This window comes from Hyla sarda, chromosome 3 (assembly GCF_029499605.1).
Source record: "Hyla sarda isolate aHylSar1 chromosome 3, aHylSar1.hap1, whole genome shotgun sequence".
Taxonomy (NCBI): domain Eukaryota; kingdom Metazoa; phylum Chordata; class Amphibia; order Anura; family Hylidae; genus Hyla; species Hyla sarda.
In genome coordinates this window covers 38,873,624-38,898,579 of record NC_079191.1, presented here as the reverse complement: position 1 = coordinate 38,898,579, position 24,956 = coordinate 38,873,624, and the positions used below count along the sequence as shown (strand labels likewise).

General features: G+C 41.3%; 1 protein-coding gene across 1 annotated transcript in view; it reads right to left on the bottom strand.

Moving 5' to 3' along the window:
• Positions 1–24,956, bottom strand: part of TPO (thyroid peroxidase) — a 172,482-nt gene that overhangs the window by 8,758 nt on the left and 138,768 nt on the right. The window contains exons 10-12 of the mRNA XM_056563064.1: positions 16,043–16,251; positions 13,770–13,931; positions 8,367–8,498 (exon numbers count right to left, since the gene is read on the bottom strand). Of these exons, the coding sequence (XP_056419039.1) occupies positions 8,367–8,498; positions 13,770–13,931; positions 16,043–16,251 (503 nt within the window). The remainder of the gene's footprint in view (positions 1–8,366; positions 8,499–13,769; positions 13,932–16,042; positions 16,252–24,956) is intronic.

Genomic DNA, 24,956 nt, shown 5'->3' with positions numbered 1-24,956 from the left:
GGGGGAGAGAAGCGGGTGGTGGTGGTGGCGGCGGCCTATGGCACCGCAAAAGCCACTGCAGTGCATTGATTTAAAGCGCCCGCTTTAAATCAATGCTCTGCAGCGGTGTCGAGGGGGGATAAATAGCCGATAACTTATACCGGAATATCGGTATAAGTTATCGGCTATCGGCCCTAACCTCCACTGATTATCGGTATCTGTATCGGCCCTAAAAAAACGATATCGGTTGATCCCTACTGCTAATCACAGCCTGCGCTCTGCCTCCTCCTCACAGGCCGCACTGCTTACAGTCCCTCCCCCTCCCTCTCTCCTCTGTTAGTACAGACAGAGCCGATTAGGCTGGGTTCACATCACGTTTTTCCCAACACAGGAGCGCATACGGCAGGGGAGAGCTAAAAACTTGCGCTCCCGTATCCTGCTGTATGTGGTCCTGTATGTAATTCATTTCAATGAGCCGACTGGAGTGAACCGGTCGGCTCATTTTTCCCCGTATGTAGTTTTCTACCGTACCTAAAACCTGTAGTCAACCACGGTTTTAGGTCCGGTAGAATATAGCAAACGGAGAAAAATGAGCCGACCGGTTCACTCCAGTCGGCTCATTGAAATGAATTACATACAGGACCACATACAGCAGGATACAGGAGCGCAAGTTTTAACTGTCCCCTGCCCTTTGCGCTCCCGTGTGGGGAAAAACGTGATGTCTCTGTCCATCCCCCCCACCCCCTGTCCCATTCTTCACCAGAGGAGAGAAGAGAGTTACCTCAGATTCCCCATGCGGCACCTGACTCCTCCATGTGTGGCTGTTGTTTCAGGTGGGTCTGGCATGCAGCCTCCACTATTATACTGTATGTACACAGGGCTCTTCTGAGTGGAGTGTACACAGGGCTCATCTGAGTGGAGTGTACACAGGGCTCTTCTGAGTGGAGTGTACACAGGGCTCTTCTGAGTGGAGTGCACACAGGGCTCTTCTGAGTGGAGTGCACACAGGGCTCTTCTGAGTGGAGTGTGCACAGGGCTCTTCTGAGTGGAGTGTACACAGGGCTCTTCTGAGTGGAGTGCACACAGGGCTCTTCTGAGTGGAGTGTACACAGGACTCTTCTGAGTGGAGTGCACACAGGGCTCTTCTGAGTGGAGTGTGTACAGGGTTCTTCTGAGTGGAGTGTAGACAGGGCTCTTCTGAGTGGAGTGTACACAGGGCTCTTCTGAGTGGAGTGAACACAGGGCTCTTCTGAGTGGAGTGCACACAGGGCTCTTCTGAGTGGAGTGTAGACAGGGCTCTTCTGAGTGGAGTGCACACAGGGCTCTTCTGAGTGGAGTGTAGACAGGGCTCTTCTGAGTGGAGTGCACACAGGGCTCTTCTGAGTGGAGTGCACACAGGGCTCTTCTGAGTGGAGTGCACACAGGGCTCTTCTGAGTGGAGTGTACACAGGGCTCTTCTGAGTGGAGTGCACACAGGGCTCTTCTGAGTGGAGTGTGCACAGGGCTCTTCTGAGTTGAATGTACACAGGGCTCTTCTGAGTGGAGTGCACACAGGACTCTTCTGAGTGGAGTGTGTACACAGGGCTCTTCTGAGTGGAGTGCACACAGGACTCTTCTGAGTGGAGTGCACACAGGACTCTTCTGAGTGGAGTGCACACAGGGCTCTTCTGAGTGGAGTGCACACAGGGCTCTTCTGAGTGGAGTGCACACAGGGCTCTTCTGAGTGGAGTGCACACAGGGCTCTTCTGTGTGGAGTGCACACAGGGCTCTTCTGAGTGGAGTGTACACATGGCTCTTCTGAGTGGAGTGTACACAGGGCTCTTCTGAGTGGAGTGCACACAAGGCTCTTCTGAGTGGAGTGCACACAGGGCTCTTCTGAGTGGAGTGTACACAGGGCTCTTCTGAGTGGAGTGTACACAGGGCTCTTCTGAGTGGAGTGCACACAGGGCTTTTCTGAGTGGAGTGTACACAGGGCTCTTCTGAGTGGAGTGTACACAGGGCTCTTCTGAGTGGAGTGTCCCTTCTATAAGATTGGTGTACCTGCATTCACAGATCATGTGCCATCTTGATAAGAGGCTGTTATACAGACACTATTACCTAGATAACACAATAAAGCAGTGTTTCCCAACCAGTGTGCCTCCAGCTGTTGCAAAACTACAACTCCAAGCATGCCTAGAAAGCCAAAGGCTGTCTAGGCATGCTGGGAGTTGTAGTTTTGCAACAGCTGGAGGCAAACTTGTACGGAAACACTGCCATAGTGTGACTCCCCATCATGTATATGTGCCCTACCTATTTTATACCAGTAATAGGCAGGATCAGGGATCACTGTACTGTGACATAACTATGTAAATTATACCTGTACTGTGACATCACTGTGTGTATTATCCCTGTACTGTGACATCACTGTGTGTATTATCCCTGTACTGTGACATCACTGTGTATTATCCCTGTACTGTGATATCACTGTGTATATTATGCCTGTACTGTGACATCACTGTGTATTATCCCTGTACTGTGACATCTCTGTGTATATTATCCCTGTACTGTGACATCACTGTGTGTATTATCCCTGTACTGTGACATCACTGTGTATTATCCCTGTACTGTGATATCACTGTGTATATTATCCCTGTACTGTGACAAAACTATGTAAATTATACTTGTACTGTGACATCACTGTGTATATTATCCCTGTACTGTGACATAACTTTGTAAATTATACCTGTACTGTGACATCACTGTGTGTATTATCCCTGTACTGTGACATCACTGTGTGTATTATCCTCGTACTGTGAAATCACTGTGTATATTATCCCTGTACTGTGACATCACTGTGTGTATTATCCCCGTACTGTGACATCACTGTGTATATTATCCCTGTACTGTGACATCACTGTGTGTATTATCCCCGTACTGTGACATCACTGTGTATATTATCCCTGTACTGTGACATCACTGTGTATTATCCCTGTACTGTGACATCTCTGTGTATATTATCCCTGTACTGTGACATCACTGTGTGTTTTATCCCTGTACTGTGACATCCCTATGTATATTATCCCTGCACTGTGACATCACTGTGTGTATTATCCCCGTACAGTGACATCACTGTGTATATTATCCCTGTACTGTGACATCACTGTGTATTATCCCTGTACTGTGACATCTCTGTGTATATTATCCCTGTACTGTGACATCACTGTGTGTATTATCCCTGTACTGTGACACTGTGTACTGTGTACTATGTAGTCCAGGGATAATACACACAGTGATGTCACAGTACACGGATAATACACACAGTGATGTCACAGTACAGGGATAATACACACAGTGAAGTCACAGTACAGGGATAATACACAGTGATGTCACAGTACAGAGATAATATACAAAGTGATGTCACAGTACAGGGATAATATACACAGTGATGTCACAGTACAGGGATAATACACAGTGATGTCACAGTACAGGGATAATACACACAGTGATGTCACAGTACAGGGATAATACACACAGTGATGTCACAGTACAGGGATAATACAGAGTGATGTCACAGTACAGGGATAATACACACAGTGATGTCACAGTACAGGGATAATACACAGTTATGTCACAGTACAGGGATAATACACACAGTGATGTCACAGTACAGGGATAATACACACAGTGAAGTCACAGTACAGGGATAATATACACAGTGACATCTCAGTACAGAAGGTCCTGACATATCATCCTCGGAAGTTCCCCGGCTGTATTGCTCTGACGAGAGAGCGCTGCACTGGCCTGGCCAATCACAAGGGAAAATTTTCGATTCCAAGCAGAGAAATTCCGCTTGAATATTCTGTATGCAGCAGCGGGCACCAATTTCAGTGTGTACAAGGACCGCTTGCACATGCGCCACCTCTATTGACGGCTATGCATTTCCGTGCAGATTCCGCTAAAAGAATGAACATGTTCATTCTTTTGTCGGAATCTGGATTGCAGAATTTCTTCTGTGTGAAAGGTACTGTGGAAATCGCATTAACCACAATGTTAACTTCATTTAGAAGAATTATTAAGATGAATTATATTCGGAAATTCTGCTGTGTGAATGGGAGTGCGGAAATCCCATTGGCCAAATGTTAAAGGAGATCTCTGGCGAAAATGAACTTATCCACTATCCACAGGATAGGAGATGGGAGATAAATGGAGCATGCGCTCCATCAAAGGGTTATTCCAGGAATTATTTTTATTTGACTATGCTACAGGGGCTGTAAAGTTAGTGTAGTTCATAATATAGTGTCTGTACCTGTGTGTGATGGTTTTCTCACAATTCTTCTGTGATTTTCACCTCAATATTTATTTTTAACTGCATACAAAATGACTGTTGTCTCAGACTTTTCCCAGGTTGCAATGTGGCTGAGACCTGACTCACTAGTCAGCTGATGACAGGGAGCCTGTCTGCTTCAATGGGTGGAGGAATTGCTTGGTGGGAGAGAGATCAATCTGCAACTAATGCAACAGCTGTAGGCACCCTGATTGAAAACCACAGGTCTTTTGAATGGATTCAGCTCATTTATGTTTCAATGGGTGGGGTGGCTGATGTGTTGGAGGGAGGAAAATGGAATTGTGGGATTTGTAGTCAAAAAAAGAAAAGTCAAACAGGAAATACCAGTTCACAAACAGCTAGCCACAGTGTTATGGTAATCTCACAACATAGCCATTTAGCCCCAAGACAAGCGCAGGTCCTTCCTAAGAATGTCCATTACTGTCTGCCAGGTACGCACTAAATTCACCTTATGGTGGATAACCCCTTTAATTTCTATGGTAGCGCCAAAAATACCAGAGTATAGCTCTTGGGCATCATCGGCGCACGCATAGAAATGAATAGAGCGCATGCCGTCTATCGGTAGACGACACATCCTCCTCGCTGAGAGTGCCAGCATCCCATCCTGGAGATCGTGGGGGGCTCCAGCAGACCTCTGCAATCACTTCGCTTATTCTGTGGATAGGGGATAAGTTAGTTTTCGGAGGAATACTCCTTTAACTTCATGTAGTATTATTTTTAAGTTCAATTCATAAGATGGATTATACGCGGAAATTCTGCCGTGTGTATGGGCTCTTCCTTACACAGATATTAGCACTAATCCTAAATGTTTGAGGATTCAAGACTTTTTGAAAGGAAATCTTTGTCATCATTTATGCAATGAATAAAGCAGAAGAAAACTAAGAATGCGGAGTACACAGACTATTCATATTTAATAGCGATTCTCTTCTAATACATAGCCCCATAGAGTGAGTAAATTATGAAGAAAGGATTGATTACTCCGGAGATCTTTATCTACCGCCACGTTCCACGTTCTGCCTCATTGATATCCTCAGCTTCCCATCTCATTGATGTTACTAAACTTTGATTTTGTCATTCAATTTCTAGTTGGCTAAAGGCCATCTTCTCCATTGATCAGCATAAAGCAGACATTATATGTGGAGCAGAGATAACTCATTTCATTATTTTATCTTCTAACAATTCGCATCCAAGATTCCCCACTTCTCATTGAATTCTAAGTGGAGGAAGGAAATGTGGTGTGTAATGAAGTAGATTAAAGGAGTACTCCATTGGCCAGCGTTCGGAGCATTTAGTTCCAAACGCTGTGTGCGGGGGTCGGCCACGCCCCCTCAATGAAGTCTATGGGAGGGGGCCTGGCGGCAGCCACGCCCCCTCCCATAGACTTACATTGAGGGGGTGTGGCTGACCGCCCCGGCAGCACGCACACACAACGTTCGGAACTAAATGTTCAGAACGCTGGCCAGTGGAGTACCACTTTAAGCCATTCTCTTGAATGGGCTTGCTGGAAAAATCTGTTTACAAGGGTTTAGAATATGGATGCCACAAAAGAGCAAATGGGGTATATTTTCTCAAACAGACAGTCATTTGGACAAACTTTGCATAGATCTATAGAACAAGCGACTATATGAAACTGTGTAATATATCTGATTAGACAAAAATTATTTTCTCCTGTTATAAAACTTTTCCCCTTCCCCCTCCCATCCTCACTGCTCAAATAGTCTCTGAAAATCAGATCAGCTTTGTCCTGTGTCTGCAAGACAAGCAATACAAATCTATAGAGGGGGAGGAGGGAGCTCCGCTCTGGGAGAACTGCAAATTATAGATAAAGCCTATAGAGCAGAAATCTGCTAAAAATGCCATCTGTATGTTATATTATGGCCAGAAATAGTGCTGCTCCTCATACAGGACATTTATCATCGTTGCTTTGGTAAGCAAGTTCTGAAGTCATTTTTTTCTTAGGCGTTTGCGCCTAATTCACACGAGGGATGCCGCTCCTGCTCTCACAGCTGCTGCCACTACATCGCCACACTACCGCTATCTCCACACGCCGCCCACATACCCTTGGCATACCTGCTGGGCCGGTGCCATCCGTGCCAGCCGCGGACGTCTGGAGGAGGAGACCTACAGCGTTGCCAAACCACTGGAGACTGATACCAGTCATTGCCGGAGGATGACACCTCCGTGCCATACCGCAGAGCCGGCTGTCAGAACGATCCCAGGAGTGGTAAGTGGTGCTGTGCACCGGACCTTGTGCTTTCATTGCTACTGTGTCACCAACGCACATAAAGACTGTACTTCCAATACTGGAAATGTTATATTACAAAACTGCTACCCTTGATTAAGATTGACAGTATATTGAAGTGCTGATCACATCATATTCTACAACCGTCACTATCCATTCTGACTATACAGAGAAGCTAACATCGTATTTAGCTATTTGAATGCTATTGAGAGACATTTAATACCAAGGACTTTTTAATAAGGACTATCTATTCCAACTAGTTATTCACCACTATAGATGCAAGTTGCTGATTTTATTATTTTATTTGTCTTACTGATTATTCATACCATCGCTACATTTTGCTTTGTTCTATGTCCCATGCAAGGGCCCTACAGTGGTACAGTAGCTATTAATATACATAGTACCATAGTACAGTAGCTATTAATATACATAGTACCAAATAAATACTTTTATTACTAATACCTGCATCATCTATTACTGTCTATCTCTTTCTTCTTTATCTATACCTTGAGGACTGGTATTTTAGCTGTTTTATCAGCTTTATCCATAATCAATTCAATAGACCTTTGGGTGAAGGTAACACCAGTTAACCTCAGGTATTTATTCTACTGAGTGAGCTACACTCATTTTTACATATTTATCCTTCTATTTCAGGCCTAGTTAGTGACAGATTAATGTCTTAATTTCTGGATGCGTTCAGTAAGTCATGTGTCAGTATACCCAAAACCAAGAGGGATGGGATTCTTACAACAGTTTACTGCAGACAAATTCCATGAAGACCCCTTAGCTTGCTTAGCTAAATTGGACTTAAGGACTCATTTGCACTTTTTGGTTAAAAATAGCACTTTAACTTTATTCTGTCCATACGATTAAACTTATATAGGTTTGATTTTGTATTACTTCTGTTAAAAATGTATAACTTTTTGTACGAAAATGAGTATGTTGAAATTGCCCACTTCTGACCCTATAACTTTTAATTTTTTCCGTACACGGGGATGAATGAGGGCTTATTTTTTGTGCCATGATTTCTAGTTTTTATTTGTACCATTTTTGTTTTAATGGGACTTTTTGATTGCTTTTATAATTGTTTTTCATACAAAGTTAGCAAAAACATGCAATTTTGGACTTAATTTTTTTTTTTTTTACATATACCCCATTGACCGTGTGGTTTAATTAATGTTATATTTTTATAGTTCGGACACTTACGCACATGGCCGTAACACATATGTTTATTTTTGTTTACATATTTTTTCATTGAAAAATGGGGGCAATTCAAACTTTTATTAGGGAAGGGGTTAATTAGCATTTTTTTAAAACTTTTTTACACTATTTTATAGTCCCCATAGGGGACTATAACATGCAATCTTCTGCTTGCATGTGCAGTTCAATGCTATGTGTCTGTCTGTGTGTCTATCTATCTATCTATCTATATCTATCTTCCACTATTGGCATTCATAAGCAGATAAGCCCAGAGAAATTGCCTTCTAAGCACTTCTCTTTAATCACCACAATGCATATTTCTGGATGACACTCAAGAAACAGATGCACCATTTGGCAAATTGTTTTCTATAAACAGAGGTCTTAATTAAAACCTGAAGATGGAACGGTTGGCACTTGGTGAGGAAGGATTTCCTAGAGACCACACATTCGAGAATAAGGAAATTATATTTTATTTTACGAGCTCGTTGACATTTATTCTTGGCACAATCCACTATGATTAACTGGGGACTACAGAAGCTACTTAAGTGAGCACTTTTAATGGAGAGCAGTGCTGCACTAGATCCCAGTGCAAGTAAATAACAAGGAGGCGGAATGCATTACCTACACAGGTCCTTTTATCTTCAGCAAGTTCATATGGATCTGTGCATAAACACTGGTAGCTGCCCGCTGTATTCTTACATGTAGCAGAAATATGACAAGCGGGAGTCACTTGATCTGAACATTCATCAATGTCTAGAGAAAAAAAATACATTAATATTATAGTTAGTGATAAAAAATATTTATGTCACATTGGGGTCGGGAGTAAGGCAAATCTGTGCTCGCTCCAAACCACTGTCCTTATCTACTAGGACAATATGCCTTAAGTGGTGGCCCCCTACTGGGCACACCCCTACGACACCCCTACACTGGAATAAGTGCATGGTGCATTAGGGAAGTAAGATGGGCCATGTCTGCAACACATGAGCAAGGCAGTGACAAAATCAGCAGCTAAAAGCGTAAACCAGGGACAAGCTAGAGAGTCACAACATAGAGGGGAGTGCAGTACAAAATCAGAATTAAAGTCAGGACAAGCAAGGGCAAAACCAGGAGAATAGCATAGTTTAAAGTCAGCAGCAGGCAAAGGCAGAGTCAGGCCTCAAGCAGAGATCATTGGCCCAGCACTCTCTCACCTCCTGATCGGCCAGTGCGGCAATATCACTAGTCATGTGCAGAACAAGAATCCGAGGGCCAGAGTGGGCTCTACAGTCAGGCATGTCTACATTTATTACAAGACATGATCAAATGTCTCTACTTCTCCTTCGTTTGGCAGAGATTTAAAGAGGCACTGTCATTGTTAAAAACTTTTCATATATTGCAGAACTCATTATAATATGACATTTCACAATATACACCTGTTAATTTTTTTTTTTTTTTTCACCTGAAATTCAAGCTCAAAATAGCCACCACTAGGGGTCGCCTGTCTTTAAGCCAGACAGACTAGTCTAGATTTTGCAGCATACTGGATACTGCCCGTAAAGCATACCGGTATCCAGTATAGGAGATTTCTATTGTGTATGCAAATATACAGATAAAGGATGTGTGGACATGCTGGGAGCTGTAGTTTTAAAACAGCTGGAGGCAACACTGCTCTAACACAGTTATTTACAAACATTACATAGTTAGCATGGTTGAAAAAAGACATACGTCCATCAAGTCCAACCAGGGAATTGAAGGGAAGGGTGTAAGGGGATAAGTGGAAGGGATGTAGTTTTATAATTCTGCATAAGCATTAATGTTATTTTGTTCTAGGAATGTATCATTTAGTAACATTGCAGCTTCAGTTGTTACTAAACTACAACTCCCAGCATGCTGAAATAGTCAAAGCTTTCTCAGATTCCTGAATGACAAAGAAGTTGATCAGACATTCAGGAATCTGTGAAAGATGAATGACACACATAGTGACAGCTATGCTGATTAGCATCCAGCTTTACTAGGAGAAGATAAAACAGATAGAACATGTATTCAAAAAAATGCTGTACTTTTATCTAAAAAATCCTTGCACTCATTTTATAAAGATCTATTCTTTATATTTATACATTTTATCCTGTTATGAATTCACCATAATGTCTTCTGCTTACTGCAGGCAAGCTCCAAGCATCTTCCTCTGACACATGACACAGCATAAAACCAGAGAGGAAAGGGTTACAGAGTAGAGAGTACTGATTGGCTGACTGCCCAGGCTTGCTTCTGTGAGGGAGACAGACTGACACGCCCCCTCCAGCCTGCACAATGAGAAAGTAACTCACCAGCAGATAAATGCTTATATCTTTGGATATATAGGTCCGAGACACATAAAAATTATATGCACATGATCAGTATTTTTCTTTTTTTTGTACTATGACAGGTACGCTTTAAGTTTTTATAAGCCACAAAAGCTTCTACTTCATCTTATAGGAACTCCCTTAGCATATCTGATATGGTGTATTGTACCTAGAATTAGGGTCTAAGGAAGTGGGGCATGACAGAAGTGTTCAACTATCAAGACATGGGGACATTTATGAAGACTGGCATCTTATAAGCTGGTCTTCAGTAAAATCCTTGGGCATAAAATGTGCACAGACCTCTTAATAAATTTGGTGCATTTCTCACATTGTCTGAGAGCCAAACTTCTACACCTTTGCTATAATGAGCGGTGGGGATCTTACATATCTTATTATATCTTTTTTAAATTCTGTGTGGGATATGAATTATATTCCAAACAATGTATCAAAACAGATTGTAGTTTGTATCATCTGTTCTGTTATTCTCTGTGCACTTGAGCTTGTAAGGCTGGGTTTACATATGTCGGTTATCCGGCATAGGTGAGTTCAGCCTATATCTCGACACAACCGATGCAGCAACTGATTGTTGTATGGTATCCAACGTCCATTGTTCCAGGACAGTGCCAAGCTGTGTTCCAGTGTCCGGTGTCCAACCACCTGGCGTCAAAATTGAGAAGCTGGATAATTGTGAACTGTCCTATTCAAATGAATGGGATCAGTTCTAGCATCAGTTTCCCTCCGGTGTATGCCAGAGGGAAACTATGCCGGATGCCGGATATATGTGAACCCAGCCTTCTGTGAAAAAACACAACAAATACAATTAAAACATAATTAAAAAAAAATGGATACAACACTTATATTCACTTGAACAAACATTTGATGCAGAGTGAAGACATTGACTACAATAATTAATCCACAGTTTCCTATAATAAATAAATAAATAATTGCCTAAATATATGAATAAATAATTACATAAATAATTAAATAAAAACTTAAATATATGAATAAATAATAATATAAATAAATATATGAATAAATAATTACATAAATTTATATATGAATAAATAATTACATAGATAAACAAATGGAGCAGTAATACATGGTAGTTTCAACTTCACAAAAGCCCTTTATGATTTTTAAAGTAGTCTAGTCCTGAAAAACGTATCCCCTATCTTAAGGATAGGGGATAAGTTTCAGATTGCAGGGGGTCTGACCGCTGGGGCCCCCCGCGATCTGTACGGGGTCCCAGAAGCCCGTGGGAAGGGGGGAGTGTTGACCACCACACAAAGCGGCGGCTGACATGCCCCCTCAATACAGCGCTATGGCAGAGCCGGAGATTGCCGAAGGCAGCACTCTGGCTCTGCCATAGAGTTGTATTGAGGGGGCATGTCAGCCGCCGCTTTGTGCCAGGCTGCCAGGGCCCCGTACAGGAGATTGCGGGGGGCCCCATCGGTCGGACCCCCGCGATCTGAAACTTATGGACCGGGGATACGTTTTCAGGACTGGACTACTCCTTTAAGGACAGTGATGAGGTTGTTGTGTTACTCAAAGATCAGGTCACATATTCACTCGATAGAAGGAAATGAAAGCATTGAAACAGTACTTTGCACCTGTTATCCTCTGCATTTTGGATTTTATGTGGTACAAAAACTAGCAGTAAATGCGCTGACTAGGGAGCTCATCACATAATTGAAATTGAAGGAAGCTGTCACTGTGGCAGGCCAGGCCATAAAAACCCTTTAAAAAATCAATATACTCCAATTCCTGTTAACCTGTATATTGCCGGAGGATAGCTGAAGTGCTAAAGATCACCTTTGGCTTTGTTAAAAGCAAATACATAACTTTGTTTCTACATTGTTTTTAGCATTGACCGTATTAGTATAAAAAAAAAAAAAAAAACACCAACTTTGCTATACTTGTTGTAGCTTATAAATTGTACACAGAAAATTAGACTGTGAGACTTAGTATAACTGGTATATAGAACAAATTTCTGGTATATAAACATAAAATAATCCATATGGGAAATTGACCTGTAGTGTAGTTTAGAAATCCAATGTCAATATAGGTTGAGGGAACAAGGTGGATTTGGATGATTTTTTTTCCATGGAATTCAATGGAAATGGAAAAAGATGCAGTCCATCTGCTGTGTTGCAGTTTTTCTGCTGTTCTGCTGCAGAAGTACGTAAAAATCTGCAACTGCAGATATTTATCCACCACTTAGATGCCACGATTTCTATTGACCATGGCACCTAAATTGTTAAACATCTGGGATATATATTATCTCTGATACGAGACACTGATGGCAGCTGTCAGATGATGAAACCATTCTATAAATTCTTAATCCCATCAGGTTTAGATCATATTTTCATTCATCACTGGATATTTATAATAGATTATTGTTTCATTTATTTTTTTGTACACAGATATTTCATTTAAATAAGTAGATGGTAGACATGAGATGTCACCTGGAGATGGAGATGCCAATGTGTTACATTGGCCATGGATAAGTGCAGCCATAGGCTACCCATGACCCTGCCTGTTTGGCAATCTGCCCTAAATGACAAACCTCAATTTATCAACAGTCCTAACTCAGTGAGCAGATCAGGACACAATGGGTTAATCAGGCACCAACCAGGAATAAATAGCAAAACAATTGGACTGAACAAACAGGCAGGTAAAGAGAAGCCAGGCAAGCCAAGTCAAAACCAGGATAGCAGCATGGTACAGAATCAGAAGGCAGCAGTGTAGTCAAGTCATAAGCCAAAGTAATAACCTCTTTCTAATCTGTAGAGGACAGACTGAGGTTTAAATAGTCCACCTCAGAAGGGGTGGACACCAAGGCTGGATGCCATTTTTTTTATTCCTTTTATTCCTGGATAACCTCTTTAAGATTAAAGTTTTGATTCTCCCCCCCCCCCCCCCCCCAAAATCAGTCTACTCAGCTCTGTTGTTCTATATTATGTGCATCCAATGTGATAGGTCCCTTGAATCACTAGGATGGTTAACCGTAGGTATGGCAGTTTTTTGTTCCAATGCCAGTCAATAAAAACTATTAAAGAGTACCTGTCATCAAACCATATTTTCTAAACTAACTAGCTTATATTCCCTTACTCCCCCTAACACCCCTCCTGCCCTTAACATTGTTTTCCAGCTTTAAAAAGCTCTGCATCAAAATGTTGAGAATTTTAACAGCAAGAAAATAGCAAAGTGTCTTATAATTACATACAAAACAATATATTAAAAGTTTAGTTTGGTGACAGGTACTCTTAAATCTTTCATTGTTGCACATGTAAATTAGGATTTTAACCTTTACACTTTGTTCATGTTTGCCCATGTCTCCGAGGCATTTTGGAGCCAACAACTGTTGTTTCCAATCACAGTAAAGCATAATTTAATGTAAAGGTATAAAATGCTTTCGTATTTACATTCCTAACCACATATAGCATAAATGAAAACAAAAATGTATGACCTTAAAAAATATGCACATTTTTTGTGTCATTTAATCTACCACATGTAAAATATTTTTTACTTTGTTCATGATAGCGTAAATCTTGTATGTAAACTGCTGAGCAATGAACTTTGGTTTGCAATGTTAATTTGTCATCTTTGTTTGCGCCAAATGCTTTCCTTAGATTCACTCTAGTTAACATTCTGTTCACCTCCCATAGATTTTTATTGTAATATGTCCTACATTAAATGATACCTTTACAGAGCGGGGGCTGGGCATTCCATTGATTTCCAAGACAAGCAAATTTTTCATGTCCTTCTAAGTAATATCCAGAGTTACAAAAATAAATTAAGACCATCTCCGAACAATATAGAAAACCCCCATTCTCTATCTTCTTTGGAAGACCACAAGATGCACCTACAGTGAGATACAGGCTGGTCAAATCCATTTTTAAGTTTATCTTGATTTTCTTTCTCAAATCCAAGGCTTGTATTTGGATAAAAAATAGAAAACATTTGAATATTTCCAAAAAGATAGGAAAATCTGGCAAAGACAATTCTAGAAAGAAACCATGAAACAAAATCTCCTTTAAATTTTTTATTTAAGCCAGCTTTTAGTAATTTTTTTAAGCCAAATGATGCATCTAAATGTCTTTTGTAATACAGTATGTGTTGAGTACATTCTGTGGTACAGCAATTAATATTAAAGAAGGAACATATGCTAGTGCCAAACAAAGTGCTCCATTGTATAGATTGGTTTTGCCATGGGGAAGGGCCAAATATATTTTGTACCATTTTTATGAATCTTGGGACAATTCCCTATCTCTGGTTTGCTTTTGCTAACAATGTACTGTAGATACTTTGTATAGAGGAGTCGCACACATGGACTCGTACTCATTGTATCCAACCAGGCTGTATATATAGTATGTATGTGGCACTTTGTCATCCTTTGCTGAGAAAAGAGTAAATAACCTGTATATTAATTGTGCAAATGGTATCTTATTGAAAATGTCAGCAGTAGATGCAGTTCAAATCACATTTTGGTTGTATTCTTTCTGCAACACATTGACAGGAATAGTCATTGGGGATCATTATACATTTCCAATGTACGAGTCATATGTGGATACCAGATCTCAGGAAATGCATATCACACCCAAGAAAGTAAAGTGAGATACGGGAAATTCGGAAATTGTTAAATACCTGTTGAGACTTGGCTTTTTAGGGACATTAGTAAGTCTTGTTATTGGGCCAGAATTTTTTTGGGATGAAAGGTAACTTTGGTAGTTGTGCTTTTATCCCCTTCCTGGGATAGTTCAGGTATTCAGACTAGCCTAGATCAGCACAGGTGCTGAAGACAGCTCATCGCTGGGCTTTAAAACTAGGAGACAGTCAGTCTACCAGGTAGGTACTGAGGAACCTGTATTACTGATAAGAATTGAAATCCAGAGGTTTAGTTTAACTTCATTTAACTCATCTAATATATGTACAAATAATTTTTGTCCTGCTGCAAAGGTGTCCATAGCCCTTCAGTCATAAAATATATTTCTCAAAGTCAGCACTTCTACAGTGTATGTGCTTTGGGTAAACAATTTGTGTTAAGGAGCTGGATGTGGATCCTCTATCCTGTGTGACTGATGACTCGGACCATATCGGGGAGCTGAGTTTAAGGCGCCGCTGGTCTTCACCAGAGCCCGCCGCAAGGCAGGATGGTCATGCTGCGGCAGGCGACACCCAGGTTGCTACCCCCAACATGGCTAGATCACACTGGTAGCTGGGCAAGGCGAGGTACAGAAGGATAAGGCAGAAATGTAGTCAGAAGTAGCAGAAGGTCAAGGCAGGCGGCAAAGGTGCGAAGTCAAGTAACGTAGCGGGAAGGTCTGGATACGTGGATAAGGCAAACAGGCAATATGGAATGCTTAATCTCAGGCTAGAGGCACTGAAGATCCGCCAGGGAAGTGGGGGAGGTGCAGGAACTTTATAATGTAGTGACAGGTGTGACAGTAATTATGGGCGTACTGGCCCTTAAATTTCAGAGCTCTGGCACGTGCGTGCCCTAGGGGACGGGGACGCGCATGCCGGAGCTGAGACACAGAGGAGGAGGCGGCAGTGGAGCATGGTGAGTGACGGGCTGGGATTTGCATGCAAGCGCGTCCCACGATGCAAATCCCAGCCCCACCGGCAGACGGGGACACAGGGACTCTGCGCTCATGGCCGATGCTTGCGGCCGGAGCGCAGAGTGTACCGATTTGTTTCTTTCACTGAATGACGATAGAGATGAAAGACTTCTAGGAGTCAGTTTATAAAATACAGACGAGTTGCAATGTGTGCTATCCAAAATAGATACAAATACTGTAACAATATATATATATATATATATATATATATATATATAATTTGTTTATTTTTCAACTTTAAAAAATCACATAGAACTTTGCTAATATTTTTTACTCAGGTTTTTTTACAGTGATATTTGTCTTTCAAATAAATTTACTGAAAATCTTAGAGAAATGCACGTTCAGTTATGTATACCTTGTTCTGGATTTTCCTTCCAGACTTCCAGATTCATGCTTGGTATAGTGTCACAAGATATAAAACCTTCAGGATAACTTGCCATCAGAAAGCTATCAGGAGGTGCGTGTGTTAGTCCGGAATTATCACAAATCACCCGAGAGAGAGAATGTTTTTCAAGTTCCAGTTTCTGGTTTTCAGTAAACACATTCGTATTTTCATACCAAAACCTAAATATATTAAAAAGACAAATTAGACCACTGATATACGTGACATGAGGCATGATAGATTCCTTAGAAGCAGAGACATAATTTGTAACTTCTGGGCCCCGATGCAAAATCAGTAACAGGGTCCCATGGGCCAAGTTATCATTGCAGATCTGATTTAATTAATATATATCAACTGGCTACAGAAAGTTAAACAGATTTGCAAATTACTTCTATTAAAAAATCTTAATCCTTTCAGTACTTATGAGCTTCTGAAGTTAAGGTTGTTCTTTTCTGTCTAAGTGCTCTCTAATGACACGTGTCTTGGGAAACGCCTAGTTTAGAAGCAAATCCCCATAGCAAACCTCTTCTAAACTGGGCGTTTCCTGAGACACGTGTCATCAGAAAGCAGAAAAGAACAACCTTAACTTTTAATAGAAGTAATTTACAAATCTGTTTAACTTTCTGGAGCCAGTTGATATATATAAAAAGGTTTTTTTCCTGGAATACCCCTTTAATTATGGAATAGTACATGAAAATATGGTTTTGGAAATCAGAGTCAAATTTACAACAACATTTGTGGAAAAATCCATATATCAGACATGCCTGTTTTCTGTGGACTCACAGCAAAGCAAAGCAAAACCCCTGTGGTTTTCTTCTGCCCCAACTATATGTGGACTTACTGCATTGCAAGTTAATGGGTATTTATTTGTTATATAAAACTTATCCCCATCCATAAAATAGAAAATAAGTTTCCAAACACGTGGGGGCCAACTACTGGAACCCACCATGATCTTCAGAACAGGGTCCTTCTCTTACCACACCAGCCCCTACCTTTCAAGACGTACTAGTCTTGGCAGTGACGGGCCACTCAGTCGATCACCAGATGCAGATGTTTCCTGCCTCAGTTAGTGATTGGCTAAGGGGGGGGGGCATAACTGCAGAGAACCTTTTTGCCTTGTTCCTGCTATACACTGTAGTTGTGAATTCAGCCAACTCTATTTCCCTCCCATTACAAACTTTTGACTACAACTACCCACTACACCCACAGGAGCCTCCAACAAAGTGGCAGGGATATAGAGTTAGTTGAATTCCCAGCTACAGCAGGAACAGAAAGTCTGTTACAGGATGCACACTAGACACGAAGTGAGGCAATAAAGCAGCAAAAGAAATTTTGCGGCAGAAGCAGAAGGAAATCAAGAAAGACCACAGAAAGGTAGGAAAATATCAAAATATGGTCATTTATTAAACAATAAAAGTAGGTTTTATAATTGGAAAACCCCTATAAAGTGATAAACATGAGAAATACATGAACATTTACGACCAGAATTAGTAACACAGAATTGGCTATGTTATTTGAAGTCCCCACCATATGAGTATTATTGCATCACATTTAACACAAAGTAATGACTATATTTTGTTGGCTCAATACATTCAGTACAATCCAGAATTTTCTATACATTTTCTATGGAAACTTTTATGAGAAACGCTTATTTTATATGAATGGATTCTGACAGCTGACAGTTCAATGATATCTCTATTTTTAGCCGGTGCCTTAAGCTTGTTCGTGTTTTAGTTTTGGATACTGTTGGATGTGCAAAATCTTCTCAATTTTTTTTTCTGCAGCTATACACGTGTGTCCCAAGATATAGGTTGACTTGTGATAAATTCATCAATGTGTCCCAGTTCAGTCATTTTAACTCTGCAGGGAGACTTCAGTTAATCATGAGCAGTCACATTGTAGCAATCTTATATCTTGCTTTAGTATAAAGGTATTGTACTGGTTTGTCTATTATTGAGCTTAAAGGGGTTATCCAGGAAATATATATATATATATATATATATATATATATATATATATATATATATATATATACAGTACAGACCAAAAGTTTGGACACACCTTCTCATTCAGAGTTTTCCTTATTTTCATGACTATGAAAATTGTAGATTCACACTGAAGGCATAAAAACTATGAATTAACACATGTGGAATTATATACATAACAAAAAAGTGTGAAAATATGTCATATTCTAGGTTCTAGCCACCGTTTGCTTTGATTACTGCTTTGCACACTCTTGGCATTCTCTTGATGAGCTGTAGTCACCTGAAATGATCTTCCAACAGTCTCGAAGGAGTTCCCAGAGATGCTTAGCACTTGTTGGTCCTTTTGCCTTCACTCTGCGGTCCAGCTCACCCCAAAACCATCTCGATTGGGTTCAGGTCGGGTGACTGTGGAGGCCAGGTCATCTGGCGCAGCACCCAATCACTCTCCTTCTTGGTCAAATAGCCCTTACACAGCATGGAGAGGTGTTTGGGGTCTTTGTCCTGTTGAAAAATAAATGATGGTCCAAATAAACGCAAACCGGATGGAATAGCATGCCGCTGCAAGATGCTGTGGTAGCCATGCTGGTTCAGTATGCCTTCAATTTTGAATAAATCCCCAACAGTGTCACCAGGAAAGCACCCCCACACCATCACACCTCCTCCTCCACACCAGCACATCTGTGAAGTGAAAACCATTTCAGGTGACTACCTCTTGAATCTCAACAAGAGAATGCCAAGAGTGCGCAAAACAGTAATCAAAGCAAAAGGTGGCTACTTTGAAAAACCTAGAATATGACATATTTTCAGTTGTTTCACACTTTTTGTTATGTATATAATTCCACATGTGTTAATTCATAGTTTTGATGCCTTCAATGTGAATCTAGAATTTTCATAGTCATGAAAATAAAGAAAACTCTGAATGAGAAGGTGTGTCCAAACTTTTGGTCTGTACTGTATATATATATATATATATATATATATATATATATATATATATATATATATATATATATATCAACTGGCTCCAGAAAGTTAAACAGACTTGTAAATTACTTCTATTAAAAAATCTTACTCCTTTCAATACTTATGAGCTGCTGAAGTTGAGTTGTTCTTTTCTGTCAAAGTACTCTCTGATGACACCTGTCTAGGGAACTGTCCAGAGTAGAAGCAAATCCCCAAGGCAAACCACTTCTACTCTGTGCTGTTCCCGAGACAAGCAAATGTGTATGCATTATAAAAAGACTATTTGACAAAGCCCATCCCCCACGCTACTCTGCTCCTTGCTCCCCTCCCCCCCCCACACACACACACACTGTGTAAACAACAAAAAATATTTTATGGTATGCCAAAGCTATACTTACCTCCCTAGTGAGGGTGGGGACTTATGCTAATTGCAATGGCTATATAGCCCAGACGACTGCCTCATAAAGCTAGAAGTATGATGTATTTGAAACTGACATCACTCCGTTTGATTTACTTTGGTGTATACATTCAAATAACAAATTTGGTCGGGAGTGAGATATTTACTAGGTCACTGATAAAATCCATATCAGTTTTGGTGCCTGAACAGGGACTCTGGGTTATGGAGCCGTGAGGCAGTCGCAATACAAGGCATCATTTTGGACCAAAAGAGATGGGACACAGAGACGAGAAGCGGATCATCTCCGAGAGTACGGTAGGACACCTTCTTGTACTTAGCCAAAGTTCGACTGTATCCCCCTTTGGTTTATCTTGGTGCCTTAGTCAACTGGCTCACGACCAACAAAAGGCAGTTAACATAAATTCTTGCCCAGAGTAATTTACCTAAGCATGTCATAAGTAACTATCTGCTACCCGAGTGTGTATGAAATGTGAGTGAGTGAATAAGCAGGATCCTGTGGGGGGGGACTGGGTCTCTTTGGGGCAATTGAGTTGCTTCAGAGTAAGCTGATGATCCATAGAGAGGATATCAGTGGCGTAGGAAGTCGATTAACTGGGGCTGTCTCTTGGGGAATTGAATTTTGGGGTACACTGATAATCGCTCCTCCAGAAGTCTGTCTGTGAGAGAGGATATCAGAGGATACTGTCATAAGTAGACACTGAAGGCATGTCTAGGACAGAGTGTATACCGTAAGGTACGACATGGGACTCTCCAACAATAACATATTCCCAGGACCCGTCCCATTGCCAGAGTGTATACTAGACGGTATGACATGGGACTCTCTGACAATTACATTATCCCAGGACCCGTCCCATTGCAACTGATTGTATATGTGGTATATGTGTCATGTCTTGATGTGTCCCAGAATTAATGTTATCTAGCTAATGTAGAAGAGAGAGTAGATCTTTCCTTTCTAGTACTAGACCTAGTTAAAAAGGCAGAACTGCATTTAAATGTGTCTGTTAATTGAACCCTAATGTTTTAAAGATATCTCCTATGAAAAGGAGGGGTTGAAAGGGGTTTGTAGTTAATTAGATGATAGCAGACCAGTTTGAGTAGCAGCTGGAGGTCCCAAAAATAGGAAACACCTTGAATAGCACAAGGGGGGGGGGGGGGGCTGTGGGCCAGATGTAAGTTACATGATACAAGGAGAAGTCAGAGGTTACAGAGCTGCAATTTCAAACAGACCTCACTGTGTTGAAAGAGGAAGGGGGGGGGGGGGCACCGGACCTGAGGGGGAGAGAGTGTATAGCAAGTAGCTGCCGCACAAATGTCAAATGGGTGACTGAGCTGTAGGAAAATGCCACGGGAAGGATGTATGAGTGTGCAAAGATGGGAAACGTATAGAGATGGTAAGCTGGAGAAAAGGAAAAAGTGTGTGTGTGTGTGTGTGTGTCAAGGGATGAATAGAAGGTATGATGGGAGTTGTAGTACCCTCAAAAGCTATGTCTGAGTTATAACCTAAGTTTTTGACTATGATGACTAATTGTCCTGATGGCTCCTCCTTAGTGGTTTTTTATGTATTGTGTAAGCTGATAAGTTAGTCCAAAAGTTAATTATATATACAAGTGATAAGACAAGTGAAAGAGGAGCACATTGTTGTTAGCAGCTTGATAGGATTAGAAAGAGAAACAAAATGGAGATTCAAGGTTTTGATGGAAAAGCATGTGGTGAGTGAAGAATGGACTATGGAATGTCTAAGGCAGTTGAAAGGTTGATATATAATATACTGATGGTTGATTAACAGAAGTATTCTTATATAGCAGTCTTATATACAGTATTCATATACAGTCATATACAGCAGTGTGATTCTTCAGAGCAAAGTATGATTGTAGTGTATAGTTAAGTCAAAGATAAAGAGGGGTTGGGGTTGGCTAAAATTATAATCAAAATAATTATGCAATGAAATTAACACCGATGTACAGATATATACATTTTGGTAGCCTGTTGATAGGATGTTGAATAAGAGATAAATCATATATTGAATGAAGAGAGCCTTTGTTTCAGGGTGGAGATGATAACTTCCAGATGTATGAATGGAGATAATTGTTTTCAGTGGTGGGGGTAAAAGTGAAGATGATGATGAGGAGCGTTTAGTGCTATGGAATGCAGAGGGCCTGGTAGGTTTCTAGGAAAGCTGTGTGATACATGATTGTTACTTATATTTTGTGTATGTAGTTATATGATGACGTTCATAGGATGGTCCTTATGATATAAAGTATGTTGTATATGTGTGATATGTATTAATGAATCAGGAATACATGGAATATGACAAGTGAATGTTTTCTTTGTGAAGCTGTTTGTGTTGTGATGGATCATTTTTAGATAGGTAAAGAACAAAAGAAAATCCAAGTGGTATTAATTGAACCTATTTGATGATATTTCATTAATTTCCTAATAAGTTTTGTTTTCACAGTTGCAGCAGGAGAAGTTTGGACAAGAAAATTAAAATAAGATATAAAAAAGTCATCACTATTTAATTGATAAATATTACCTTAAGCATTTAAATTAGCTAATGGTTTATTGGATTATAAACAATGTGCATTGAAGGTGATTTTTTCCAAATTTTTTGAAAGAGCTCTGTATATTTTTGTATTTCTTTTACATTTTTGGTGAGAATGTGTGTTTGGCCCTGTGTGTTGTATGTTGAGTATTTGGTATTTGTACATCTTGGTTACATGTTACATGTATATCATATGTCTCCTTGTAGGGTGATACAGAAATCCAGTCAGTTACTAGACATTCAATTGTTATTGAAGACTGACCAAACCTGAAGGAAAACAAAAAGCCAGACTCAAATGGGCGGTGACCAGTGACATAGAGGAGTGGGAGGAGAAAGGTGGGGCTTATAGGGAGATTGACAGCCTCCTCTCCTGAAACACAAAGTCACATTAGACTTGAAGGATACATATATATCTACTGTTTGAACTTGAGTATGTTCATAGTACATGTATACCCAATGTGACATACCTGTACATTCTACATTGCATTTATTTGAATAACATCAATTTTGAGTGGGTAACTTTAAAATGATAATTTAGTGTAACATGAAGATGCCAAAAAAGAAGACCATTCTTTGGTAGCTTTGCTACTCTCAGATTATGATTAAATTATTGCCTTGAGCTAATGAGGTTAAAAATTAAATATATCAGAGAATCCATGGTTGATGTTGAGTTGTAAATGTTAGCTTACTCCAAGTGATGCAAAGGTGTAATACATAAGGCAGGATATATGGTGACCACACGCAGAATGACGTTCTACTTCAATAAACCACTCAATATGAGCTGTTGGTTCAGAAAGTAGAGTTGAAGATATTCACGTGTGTAAGATATCTGAAAGTAAGACATAATGAGTACGGGTACACTTTTATTACCTCCCACAACTATGAGCTTATTGGAGTAAAGTTTTTTTTTTTAATCCTTGGGAAAACCAATGAAATGTAGAATCTATAGTTTGTCATTCAAGTGTTCAAAGTCCTAGAGCTGCCAGAGAAAGTGGCTATCATAAAGATCAGACCAACATGAAGGAGACAAACCTCAGAAGCCAAGGGGACTGTCCTCCCACAGTTATGGTACAGAGTATACAAGCGGATGGGGAGTGTGGATCTGTCTAGTTAGGTCTCTTGCAAGTACCAGCAATGCATGCTGAGAGAAACCAATGGAAGAAGAAAGTGGTGGTACAGGGCAAAGACAGTATCTGGAGAGTTGGTAGGAAATTGTGTATGCCAACAGCCTTGTATCCCATGGTAACATATATGGCCCCATACACTAAAAAGAAGGGAGCTATGTATGTAGTAATATCTGTACATTGGGTGGCCTCAGGATTCAACAATGCAGAAAGAAGGTTTGTAAAGACTTCATTAGTTAAATCTGTTATGACCCAGGAAAATTAATAAAGGTACCTGTCCAGCATACTCCATAATCATCTTACCTGTTTCAGAGACTATGAGTAGACTTTATTTAACTGCCTAAGGTGGACCAATATCAGTATGTCCTTGTCTGACTGTACAGATTCCCTAACCATAGATGCAGAGAACCTTTCATAAAGTTGTGCCTAGTTCAGATTCTGTAATTGTTACCCATTTCCTTAAACATGTGATTGTGTCAGAAAATAAGTGAGGATCATGATGATCCCATATAGATGTATCTAAGATATATTCTCTGATAACTGTTAAATCTATGTCTTTACATAACCATGGTTGATCCAGAGGAAAAGATAATCACAACGGATTGTTAGGATGTGACATTGTATGAGAAAAATGAGTTGGTGAACATGTACAAATAGCGGGGTGAAATAGGCATCTTAGTGGTGATAATGTTATAAGGAAAAGGAATACTTGGTGTAAAATTATAGAAAGGATAGGTGTCACGATGCCGGCTGGCAGGTAGTGGATCCTCTGTGTCAGAGAGGGATTGGCGAGGACCGCGCTAGTGGACCGGTTCTAAGTCACTACTGGTTTTCACCAGAGCCCGCCGCAAAGCGGGATGGTCTTGCTGCGGCGGTAGTGACCAGGTCGTATCCACTAGCAACGGCTCACCTCTCTGACTGCTGATGACAGGCGCGGTACAAGGGAGTAGACAGAAGCAAGGTCGGACGTAGCAGAAGGTCGGGGGCAGGCGGCAAGGTTCGTAGTCAGGGTGGATAGCAGAAGTACTGGTACACAGGCTTTAGACACACAAAACGCTTTCACTAGGCACAAGGGCAACAAGATCCGGCAAGGGAGTGCAAGGTGAGTAGACTAGATATAGCCAGGGAGCAGGTGGAAGCCAATTAAGCTAATTGGGCCAGGCACCAATCATTGGTGCACTGGCCCTTTAAGTCTCAGGGAGCTGGCGCGCGCGCGCCCTAGAGAGCGGAGCCGCGCGCGCCAGCACATGACAGCAGGGGACAGGAACGGGTAAGTGACCTGGGATGCGATTCGCGAGCGGGCGCGTCCCGCTGTGCGAATCGCATCCCCAACGGCCATGACAGAGCAGCGCTCCCGGTCAGCGGGACTGACCGGGGAGCTGCAGGGAGAAAGACGCCGTGAGCGCTCCGGGGAGGAGCGGGGACCCGGAGCGCTAGGCGTAACAGTACCCCCCCCCCTTAGGTCTCCCCTTTTTTTTGTCCGGTGACTGCCTCCCCTGGGATGAGGACACCGGGAAGGAATGGATGGTTTCCTCAATGGCAGGCAGTACAGCAGGAGTAGGAATGGGGAGGGAGGGCAGAGGGTGAAGCTTGGCACGGGGCAGGAAGACACAAGGACGGGAGCCATGAGGGGACACAGAGGCTTGCCTGATGGGACTGGGAGGGGGGAGAGGCATTTCCTGTGGCAGGCAGAGTCCTTAACGACCTTAGGGGGACCGGATACAGGAGGAACCACAGGGTCACGGCAGAGAGTACTGGGAACCGGTTGAAGGCAGTCCTTGGAACAAGAGGGACCCCAACTCTTGATCTCCCCAGTGGACCAGACCAGGGTTGGGGAATGGTGTAGAAGCCAGGG